This window comes from Watersipora subatra, chromosome 8, assembly GCF_963576615.1.
Source record: "Watersipora subatra chromosome 8, tzWatSuba1.1, whole genome shotgun sequence".
Classification (NCBI taxonomy): domain Eukaryota; kingdom Metazoa; phylum Bryozoa; class Gymnolaemata; order Cheilostomatida; family Watersiporidae; genus Watersipora; species Watersipora subatra.
The window spans coordinates 32,747,791-32,760,332 of NC_088715.1; the positions used below are offsets into that span (position 1 = coordinate 32,747,791).

The 12,542-nt window shown below is 33.6% G+C and overlaps 1 protein-coding gene across 1 annotated transcript in view; it reads left to right on the forward strand.

Moving 5' to 3' along the window:
- Positions 1-12,542, forward strand: part of LOC137402469 (fibrillin-2-like) — a 91,843-nt gene that overhangs the window by 48,253 nt on the left and 31,048 nt on the right. Inside the window, exons 40-43 of the mRNA XM_068088969.1 lie at positions 8,457-8,585; positions 9,853-9,981; positions 10,559-10,690; positions 11,607-11,735. Of these exons, the coding sequence (XP_067945070.1) occupies positions 8,457-8,585; positions 9,853-9,981; positions 10,559-10,690; positions 11,607-11,735 (519 nt within the window). The remainder of the gene's footprint in view (positions 1-8,456; positions 8,586-9,852; positions 9,982-10,558; positions 10,691-11,606; positions 11,736-12,542) is intronic.

The following is a 12,542-nucleotide window of genomic DNA, read 5'->3' on the forward strand; positions in this document are numbered from 1 at the left end:
GATGGAACTAATTATAGAGTTTTTCAAACAGACAAAGGAAAAGAGTTTAATAATCGAGATGTCAAAAAAGTTTTGAAAGAAAATAAAGTAAAATGGTTTACATCTGAGAATGAGACAATTAAAGCTTCCATCATAGAACGATTCAACAAAACATTACGGATGAAGATGTATAGATTCATGACATATTCGGATGAACGAAGATATATTGATGTTTTACCACAAATGGTAAAAGCATATAACAATACTATTCACACAACATTAGGAATAAAACCGAATGATGTAAATTATGAAAATCAAGAAAGAATCTGGAATAGGATTTATGAAAATGGAGAACATAGTTCTGACAGTACTCCCAAATTCAATATTGATGATTACGTTCGTATTAGTAAAGCTAGAACAGCTTTCGAAAGAGGTTTCACAATAAATTGGACGGTTGAAGTTTTTCAAATTACAGAAGTACTTGATTTTGAAAGACCGATTATCTATAAATTACGTGATTTGGCAAACGAACCGGTTGATGGAACTTTTTATGAAGATGAACTACAGAAAGTAAAAAAACCCACATTTTTTCGAATCGAGAAAATTCTCAAATCTCGGAAACGAGGAAGAACAAAGGAAATACTCGTTAAATGGATGGGATATCCTGATTCATTCAATAGCTGGGTCAATGAAAGAGATTTTGTTAAATAAAAGAGGATGATAAGGAATTGAACTTCATTGAAAGAATTGAAAATGTCGGAGTTCGTAACTCTTCCTTCTGATGCTAGTTTTAGTGACTTTCCTAAAAATACTAATTCAAACTTTACAGTTAGACTAGCCAGATATGTAGATTTTACAGAAGGACAATGGGAAGTTGCTCTAAAAGATATATCGTTTTTAAATAATTGGCCAAATGTAGTAGAAGGGATAATAAGCATCACAAAAGCGGAACTTAATGGGAGATTTCGTCGTTTCGACATAAAAATTGGAAATGGAAGATACGAAGATATAGATGAAGTAATTCAACGAGCTCATGATGTTCTAAAATCCTTCAATTTCCATCCAACTATAGAATTCGAATACGACAAAATATCCAACAAATCTATGTTGTATGTAAGAGATTCGAGTGTTCAGGTTTCGTTTTCACAAGATTTCGCAAATATCTTAGGATTAGATCCGAAGATAACTTATAATGTGGGAAAACACGGAAACATCACATCTCCGGATATCAACTATGGATTTACATCATTATACGTATATTCATCAATTGTAAGTAACAGACTCGTTGGAGATGCAAATGTACGATTGTTACGAGTTGTCCCAGTAAGTGGAAAGAAGTTCTCTCGAGTTTATACAGAATTCAGTCAAGTGCATTACGTTGAAGTAGATAAAATTTCTACTGATGTGATAGAGACCCTTATAACAAGTGATGATGAAGAAAAAGTACCATTTGATGGAGGGAAGGTTATACTAACGGTTCATTTCAGAAAGAAACAATGAATTCCATATTAATTCCATATACTCCAGAAGACTCAAAAAACTTTTACATTCAATATTACACGTCTAATCAAACAGGAAATGGCGGATTGACACCATATAAAGGAAAAAGAGTGATGGGAAATGGACGACTATCAGGAATATTTAAAAAATTAGCAAAAGCTGTTGCGCCTCTAGCAAAAAAAACGGCTATCTCATTAGGGAAAAAAGGGTTAGATGCTGCATCCAATTATCTTAATAACATGGTAGAGAGACCAAAAGAAGAAGAAGAAGAAACAGATGAAGTAGTAATTCCAAGAGTTAGAAAACCTGGGAAAAGAAAATTAAATAACCGTAGCAAACCTGCAAAACGACGGAGAAAAGCCACTCCAAATATTTTTTTAAATTTGAAATGTTTTATATATTATTATCTCAATATTTTTAGTTCATTTTATTGACATACATCAATAGTGAAAGATGAGTTCTGGAGAGATTGGTTCAACAGGTTTAAAAATAACGGGTTCTCCTTTTACGATAAACGAAAGTTTGGGTATATTTGATGTTCCGGGCACACATAGTTCGGTGGAGCACGGATATTATAGTGAATTAGGTCCGTCACGACTCAGTGAATATGGACCAATTGAAATTGAAATACCTGGAGATGTAGATCACTATATCGATTTAAGTAATTCATATTTGCAAATCGAAGGAAAAGTAGTCAAGGACGATGGTTCCAATTTAGACAATACTGTTGGTAACGTAAATGTTGTACCAGGGGATGCGTTTTTTCATTCGCTAATCAAAACAGCAACATTCAAAATTAATGGATCCGTTGTTGAACATTCAAGTGATTATCCTATGAGATCGTTCATAGAAACCCTTCTCAATAATAGCAGAGAAGCAAAACAATACCAATTAAAAGCAGAAGGATGGTTTCAAGATGATAATCTTGCAAAAGATGGTGCGGATTTCGATAATACTGCGTCTACAGCAAGAAAGAATCTTATTAGAGGATCAAACACATTTGAGTTTTTTGGACGACTCCATCTTAGCATTTTTCAACAGGAAAGATATCTCATTCCAGGATTGAATTGTAAATTAGAACTAGACCGAAGTAAACCAAGTTATTGTCTGATGGCAACAGGAGCTGCTCCTGGAGGAGGGGGAAAAGTAAAGTTGACGAAATGTGTACTTCATCTTCGAAAATTAAAAATCAACCAAACAATTCAGCTTTTACATAACGAAAAACTACTCAATGGTGTTAATGCAAAGTATCCTCTTTCTCGGGTATACACCAGATCTTATAATGTGAATACTGGATTAACCCATACTCAAATAAAAATTGCTGATAACACACTTAGACCAAATTTAATACTTGTTTCACTTTCATCACACGATGGAGAAAATGGATCATACAATCGTAATCCTTTCAAATTTGGTCATTACGATGTGAGTCATGTAGAACTACAAATTGATGGACTACCTTTTGGAAAACGATATACTCCAAATTTTGAAAATAGAATGTATACTCGACCATATGTACAACTTCTAAATGCAATGGGAAAAGATCTTTCTTCTGAAGGAAGTGGAATTGGACTGACTGAATATGAAACTGGACTTGCAATATACGCTTTCGATTTGACAGGAGATCTCTCATCCGAAGGTTTTCATTTAATGAGACATGTTTCACTAACAATCGATATCGGTTTTCGGACTGCAACACCAGAAAATGTCTATCTTAATACATATATACAAAATGATGGAAATCGCTTCTGACTTTAGCGTTCGACTCAGTGGTGGAAGCATATTCTAAGGATGAATACAGCAAATATTTTCGATGTTCTTTCCCAAGATCACATGACTAATAATCATTTTTTTGCTGTCTGTGCAAGAAATGAATTTAAAGAACAATTTTTATCGAATGAAGGAATATATATTTTTAACACACACTATTCTTATCAACCAGGAGAACACTGGATAGGAGTTATTCGAACAAAATCCGAAATTAATTGTTTCGATTCAACAGGACGAGATCCTTCAACATATCCAGATGTCGCTCAAATCTTAAAACTTTCTGGAATAAAGTTAATTAAATGGAATGATGTTCTACTCCAAGGATTTCTTTCAACAACATGTGGAGATTACTGTCTTCTCTTTGCAATATTTTGGAGCAGAGGATTTTCAATAGAAGATTTTCTAACAGTTATGCTAAAAATTTCTGAAACAGATACACGAGATCATGTAGTTCGAAAAACTATACTAGATAGATATGATTGGAATGGAAAAATTAGTAAAAGTCTTAATAACGAAGAAAATGAAGGTGTTGACAATGTACATATTCAAGGAACTTCCCAAATTGTTAAATTACGAGAAGAACTGACATAAATTTTTTCTATATTTTACAATTGAATATACATATATACTTTATATCGAAATAAACTTGGTGACAAATACAACCGAATATTATTTACTTTTTTGATATAAGTTTTATATATTGATATACTCACGCTGAGTTGGAGCTATCCTCAAAATAATCCACATATTAATCCATGTATGCCCCTTTACTAGTTCATCATCTTCATCTATTTACTGGTCGAGAGACTGTTATGGAATGGTTAAGCCAAACCAAACAGGAGAATTCCATAGGTAAACCTAGGAAAAATGCCAGGTCAAATGCCAAGGCGCTTGTCCACACAACAGCCTGAACACAGCGACACTCAACGAACTTAATCGCGAGTAGCCGGCTAACAGAATTCTAGCTGAAGCATACAAGCCTTATGGTATCAACGCTCGATCGACCCAAATTCTCAAGTCTGTATATAAGTAGGCATCAAGAGATGGTTAAGGAGGCAGAATATTCCATCAGTTCATGCAACGCTTATATAATGAATTGAAGAATGATGGGTGTGTCCAAAGGAATTAATGAGGTGAAAATAGTAAACAGATTTTCGCGAAATTGAATTTCGCGAAAGTTGACTATATAATATATAATGTGAAATTTCGCGAAATCCAATTTCGCGAAATTCAATTTCGCGAAAGTTGACTATATAATATATATGATGTGAAATTTCGCGAAATCCAATTTCGCGAAATTCACTTTCGCGAAATTCAATTTCGCGAAAGTTGACTATATAATATATATGATGTGAAATTTCGCGAAATCCAATTTCGCGAAAGTTGACTATATAACATATATGATGTAAAATTTCGCTAAATCCATTTTCGCGAAATTCACTTTCGCGAAATTCACTTTCGCGAAATTCAATTTCGCGAAAGTTGACTATATAATATATATAATGTGAAATTTCGCCAAAGTTGACTATATAATATATATAATGTGAAATTTCGCGAAATCCAATTTCGCGAAAGTTGACTATATAATATATATAATGTGAAATTTCGCGAAATCCAATTTCGCGAAATTCACTTTCGCGAAATTCAATTTCGCGAAAGTTGACTATATAATATATATGTGTAATTTCGCGAAATTCATTTTCGCGAAATTGTAAGCATAGAGGAATGTTTTGTAATCTATTTATAAATTTTCATTAAACTCACTCAAGCGTTTTACAGACGTTCAACTATATAAAGCAATCGAGAACAAATCATTATTATCATAACACTCTTCATAAGCTAACAGAATTCTGAGAAGGGTAAAATGTCAGAATGGAAATGTACAGATAGTTGTCTTCAAATTTGGGCTACACCATGGGAATATTGTACACACGGACTACTTTCCTGTACATGTGGATATGTATATGATGGATTAGCACAATGTGTACATTGGTAAGTACATTTTGAAATTTTAAATTCTAAAGTTTTATATGAATATATAATTATTCATTCTATATACATCATCTTTTCTCAATTTTCAATGAATTTTCAAAAAAAATTAAACAGGTATCAAGAAGATGGTAAGGAAACTGATGAAAAAAACAACTCGAACGAAACAAACTCTCAAAATAGTGAAACGGAGTTGCAATTGGATTTACCATTGGATTATCCTATAGATGGATTACCTTCCTGTACATGTGGACAAGACGTATACGATGGCTTAGCTCAATGTATATTTTGGTAAGTAGATTTTGAGAATTTTAAATCCAAAGATATATAGTTATCCATTTATTTCATCCTTTCTCAATCCTCAATGTTTTATATATTTAAACAGTAATGATGCAAAACAAAAAGAAGTTGATGAGAAAAGCGAGTCAAGCATCACATACTTCTATCTCGATAAGAAAGAATTACAATATTCTGAAGTGACAAGCTCTTCAACTCCACAGAAAACTGGCAATTAGTATTTATAAGAAAGAATTTTTTTTTTTTTTAATGAATATATATGCAAATCAATAGAACCTTTAGAAATAAAATCTTCATCTCCAAAGATGGAGAATTTATATTTTATTGTATATTTTAAGATACTATTATTAAGATAAAATCAATACAATATTCACATGTCATTTTCATTGTGGAATAAAAATTTAGAAAAGCATGAAAATTAGATTACAACTTTAGCAGCAGCATGTGATTATGATAAAAAATTTCGACATCCTGTAATTTGTCTACAGAAAAACTTTCATTTCCATACTCTCTTTCTTTATTACTTGGATTATATAATCTTAAGGCTCTTGGTATGAATAAGATATCAGTTATATTTTCCTTAAGATTTTCAGATGATGTCTGAGTTGTCATTCTGCTCACTGGAATAGTGGTAACGTCCGTAGTTGCAATGTTGGTAGGAATTGTGGAAATGTGTGTAGTTCTGATGGTGGATCTTTCTACAAAAAAACTTTCATTTCCATATTCTCTTTCTTCATTATTCGGATTATATAATCTTGAGGTTGTTGGTACAAATGGGATATTAGTTATATTTTCCTTAAGATTTTCAGATGATGGAAGAGTTGTGATTCCACTTGCTAGAATGATGGTATCGAGTGTAGTTGTGGTGGTAGTAGGAATTGTACTAGCGAGTGTAGTTGTGGTGGTGGTAGGAATTCTGGATGTGTGTGTAGTTCTGATGGTGGATCGAGTAGTGGAAGTATTAATTGGTGCTGTAAATCTACCATTATTTTCTTCGAAATGTGGATGATGACAAACAAACTTAATAGGCAATGCTCTCCTTCCACAAAACCTTGAACGAGCTGAGTTGCCTACACAATATCTCGCTAACCGTGAAGATGGATTAGCCCATTGAACAAGTCGTTCAGTAATTCCCAACCTTTGAATAATTTCATAACTAGCTATACCATAAGTACAATCCGAGGGTTATGTTCTAATTGAATTATATTTCGTAAAAATTCACCGTTAACCGAAAAAAATCCAAAACTAATAAATAGTATTGGAGAAATTTGAATTATATCATCTAGTTTTCTATAAAGACTCTTCATGTCTTCTCAAAAGAATTTTTTCATAATGAATAAATCATTCGACTTTCCCCTTTCTTATTACTCATCTTTAAAGAGTTTTATAACGAAGGGAGATTTAACCGATTCCACGAATAGACACGCCGAACTCGTCCAACATCAGCGTTCATTCAACCGAAACGACATAACACCGTTCACCCCACCGGTCGCCAACCCAACCCCAACCATTCGACGATCGATCGCTCAACTCGTCGACACCCGAACCCCAAACCCATCGCATCGAAACCCGAAACCATCGCCCTCTTCACGTCATCCTTCCCACAATTCCTCTCGACCAGCACCGCATCCTTCCCACAATTCCTCTCAAACTTCATAACCTTAGCTCCCAACACTCACACACCTACCCCCCCCCCAAACTTTCCATCAGACAACACCATTCTCCGAGGTTCTCGGGCTAAAATGTACCCAAAATCTCACTTTAAGTGCAAACGTGTGTAGATCTGCTCTCTACATACTACTGCTAGTTTCTATAAAAAGAGTTGGTTTAGAATAACTACATTGCAATGAAATAAAACTGAAGCTTAGTTGATTATATTATATTAGAGTCATTGTAGCTTGTAGAGTTGAGTTTTTTTATTTTGTTCTAAATTTGAACAATATTTAGAACAAAATTTTGAACAATTTAACAATTTGACAATTTGAATTTAAAGTTTTAAAATTAATCTAATCTTAGACATGTGAGCATCACTTCAATCAAAGTGTTAGCCTAAAAGTACATGTGTTAGCATAAAAGTACATATGTTAACATAAATGTACATGTGTTAACATAAGTGTACATGTGTTAACATAATCTACATGTGTTACCATAAATGTACATGTGTTAACAAAATGTACATGTACATGTGCTGACATAAATGTACATGTGTTAACATAAATTTACATGTGTTAACATAAATGGACATGTGTTACTATAAAAGTACATGTGTTAACATAAGTGTACATGTGTTAACTTAAAGCTACAAGTGTTAACATAAAAATGTACATGTTTCAACATAAAAGTACATGTGTTAACATAAATGTACATGTGTTAACATAAAAGTACATGTGTTAACATAAATGTGCATGTGTTAACATAAAAGTACATGCGTTAACATGAAAGTACATGTGTTAACATAAAAGTACATGTGTTAACATAAATGTACATGTGTTAGCATAAATGTATTTAGGGCTGACACCAACTTTTCAGATCAGTCATTGCTGTTCATGTTTATGCGAGACTTTTAATTCCTTATCAATATTTCTTACAAAACCAGTTTGGCGCACGAGGACAAAAAACTTGAATTTCTATATCTCTTTGCACTCAACTAAAGGTTATTATCTCAGCTTGAACATAGAAATATGTACTTTTACCTTGTTTCACTAAGAGCTACTAAGATTCATCAGTTTTTCCTTACACTTATCTATAAACATTATAGACACGGTTGTTATAATTGCAAACAAATATATCCACCGGCCATCACTTTGTAGCATGCATCGCAAGGTGCTCCATATCTGATTCACTTCACCTATCGAGTTGAGAATTTTTAAAGTCAGTAGATATCACTACCTGTTTTATATACTTGGTTACATTCTTTTTAGATATTGATGAGTGTGTAACAGATCTTACCTCTTGCACTGGAGTGAACACGACCTGTACCAACACTATAGGAAGTTACACCTGCAGCTGTGCTCCAGGTTTTACAGCAGATGGACCATTCCACTGCACTGGTTAGTGAAACTGTGCACTAGTTAGTATTATAGATAGTTTTAATGTAGATATGGAAAAGAGTTTTCACCGACCTAGTACATGCATATGTATGTAATGAATCTAAGGCATTTATATCAATGTGATAAGTTCTGCTTGCAACTTCAGCTTGTCATGTTGCGGCATTTCATTGGCTTGAGGTTTCAACACACAAGTTATTGATATGATTTTTAATTGGTAATAACTTAATTTATTTTAAGCATTCATCTATATCGTAAGGACAGTGAAATAAACTACTTTTATTCTTTACTGTTTTCTAATGCAAAACGGCAAAGGTATAAAAAAGGTACAAGTGTTGCTAAAAACTTTTTTTATCATTGTCTTTAATTCTTAATTATTCAATTTAGGCTATTACTGTAGTACCTACATGTATAATATTTATTATATTTATTGTCTATGACACTGTCAGCATAGAAATGCATTTATGTAGATACACATATAGATATTTAATAAATACATCTGAATATGTTAAAAAAACGCGTTTCTCTTGGTCACTGCTAAACTTTCATCAGTTGCTGAACTTTTTATCATGGCTTTGATTCATTGCATAAGCACTTGAAAAGCTTTTTTGTTCCTGCATAGAAATGTTTTTTGCACATTAGTTTGAAACTGCCTCTTAAGTTATTTTCTCAAATTGAAATGTAAGTTTGCCGGAATAACCCAGGTATTATTCCATTATATATTAAATTTACAATTTTATCCAAATATGCAGTTGATCTGGTTGGCAGGAGGTTTTGAATGTTTTGGTTGAATAATGTAAGATAAATTTGTACATGCCACTAAATCATGGCTCTCATAAGTAGATGTTTCAAAGTTGGTTACTATGTAATTAGAAGCTAAATTCGCAGTCGGCTGGTACATAAATGGATTTGATGGTTTTCAGTTGAAAGTTTAGTGTAATTTTGTCTGTCACATAGTCATTATCGATTAGCTTATATATTACTATATAAATTATTATATATATGTTGTTTATAATTGAAGTTCAACCGGTTTTTGATTAGCTTTGGTTTATCTAAAGGTTGCAGAAAACATTATCAGCACACTTCAAAATAGTAACTAAAGTAACTTAGAGACTAGATAGAGTTGTTGAGACTGCCAAATTTTTATTCAATAAATTATACAATTCAATAAAAGTTCGACTGAACCTACCCATTTGTATACTCTTAGTTTTTTAAATTATGACTTCTAAAACCTTAATGGTTGATAAAATTCTTGTATCTTTCGTTGCAGATGTCGATGAATGCAGTTCCAAAGTTTCACCATGCAAGGGAGCGAATTCTACCTGTACGAATACAGTAGGTAGCTTTACCTGCCAGTGCCCTCCTGGTTACACTGGAGATGGAGTGAACACCTGTAAAGGTTAGTTGCTCTACGCTGTTGCCAAGTGTACACACTGTCTATATTAGAAGTACCATATATATATAGATGTTGAGAGTCCACAAATTAAATGTGAAAGATCAGCTTCCTTAAACAATGAATCTTCATGTCGAGTGTGAATTAAGTTTCTTACCTTGATGTTATTTTTGCTCTTTTTGAATTTTGATTGCTAATGTGTTAAAGTATTCTGTTATCAACTTGAACACTTCACATAACAGACACCACACACATACACATGCATAACACCCACACATATGAATGCACACAAGCACACATATGAATGCACACGTGCATACACGCACACATATGAATGCACACATGCCCACAAGCACACATATGAATGCACACATGCCCACATGCACACATATGACTGCACACATGCATACACACACACATATAATGCACAAATGCATACACACACACATATGAATGCACACATGCCCACACACACACACACATATGAATGCTCACATGCCCACACACGCACACATATGAATGCACACACTCACACGGCACACACAGTGCTTTGTCTACAATCTCAACTCTCTGTACATTACAGTGATAGATCACAGAATTCCTTGTCCTGACGACAATCATCGCTGCTCACTTGATGCCAGATGTGATGTAAAAGGTACTGCCTTTAACTGTATGTGCAATCAAGGGTTCTCTGGAGATGGATATAAATGTACAGGTAAGTTATTCCTTTGCAAAGGCTCTGCTATATTTTGTATTGTTAAAAATTGGAGACTCACAATGCACCACTCAACATTCTTTTTAAACGGAATCATCGGATGATATCTTCTACTGTGAAAAAAGTTAGATTTGTTCATAACCATCTCCTATCAGAAGAGTTGATTTAGAATATAATTACAAACTATTTGATTGAATCTTTCTTGATGATTAAATTAAAGTCACTGTGCAGGCAATCCCATGCACAGTGAGAAATAATCATGTGTAATAGTTATGTGCATAATTATCACGTAATGCAGTAAGGCGGTAGAGTGGTGCGGATAGTAGAGTGGTTAGCTTAGAAACCAAATATGCAGGCTCAATTTCTGTATGGTGCTTTCTTCTTTCCTAACATACTTAGTATGGATTCAGACAAACATGGTTCATATAACAATGCAGAGTGCCTTGGAGCTGTCACATTTTTGTCATAAATACAACTCGAAGCACCTGTTACCTGGTAACCTGTTACCTACTAACTAGCTACTGACAGCTGTCACTTCTACTGACTCGGAAATGCTTGGCTTGTTACTCAGGGTAGAAGAGAAGAGACTAAAAAAGTAAATCACAGACTACCAGGCACATTCTTGGTATGGTCCGAGGTGTAGTAGCTAGGATTAAGTTAGCATAATTCATTTTGTTGGAGTAAGATAAGAGTTGTGCATCTAAAAGCTGACCCTTTAGTTTAGTATTTTTTGGCATTAAACAGAGCTAATATGCAAGAATCTACAGTATGTTTTGTAAGAGTATATTATTGAGTAAAAAATTGCCTCACTCATGAAACGGTTAAACTAGTAAGTTGTGATTGCACTATGTATAGGTATACATTGTGAACACATATTGAATAAAATCACAAAATGTAAAACCTGTGCCGTTGTTAGATATTGATGAGTGTGTAACAAATCCTGCCTCTTGCACTGGAGTAAATACGACCTGTACCAACACTATAGGAAGTTTCACATGCAGCTGTGCTCCAGGGTTTACAGCAGACGGGCCATTCCACTGCACTGGTTAGTAAAGCTGTGTGCTAGACAGTATTATAGCTTGTTTTGATGTAGAGATGGTAAAGAGGCTAGGAATACTCAGCTTCAACTTCAATACGCTGAAGCTTGGAATGCATTTTTGTACCTGTGCATATGATTCCATCTGTAATTTCTTTTTCTGCAATTTGTGGAGTAAGTTTGCCTCTGCTGGTGACTTATAGCGCTTTAGCTTATTACTACATGTATATACATATGATTATCTCATCAGTCACGCAGTTAGATGGTTTTTGATTAGTTTGGATAATAATTAGAGACAACAATAGGCTAATCAATCAGCTATCAATATGGAGATTCAAAAGATTCAAAAATATTAAAAGTTTGCTGGCTAAACGCAACCATTGGCCTATAACTTGCAAACCGTTTTTTACACGCATGCTTTTCGAAATATTAAGACCGCATTAAACAAGAAGCGCTCAGCCTGTGACAGTTAGTAATTACAAATCTAGAATTGGTAATTCTGAAATTTTCATTAATAATTAGAAAGTTTAGCCGTTTTTATATATCTATACAGACTTCGACGTATTACGACTGCGTTAAACAAGGAACTACTATTAATCTGAGACAAATATTAATTATTTTTATAGTTTGTTTCTATAGTGTTTTTATGGTGTTCTATACCTTTAACAAAAAAAGCAAAGAAACTTTGGATTTGGAAAATGAGAGAGTTGATTGTTATTAATGTAAATGATTATTATTAATACAATTTTGTGGACACTTTTTTACCGATCACTTAATATTGTAGGTTTATAAAGAACAAAGATAGTCAAAGTTGCA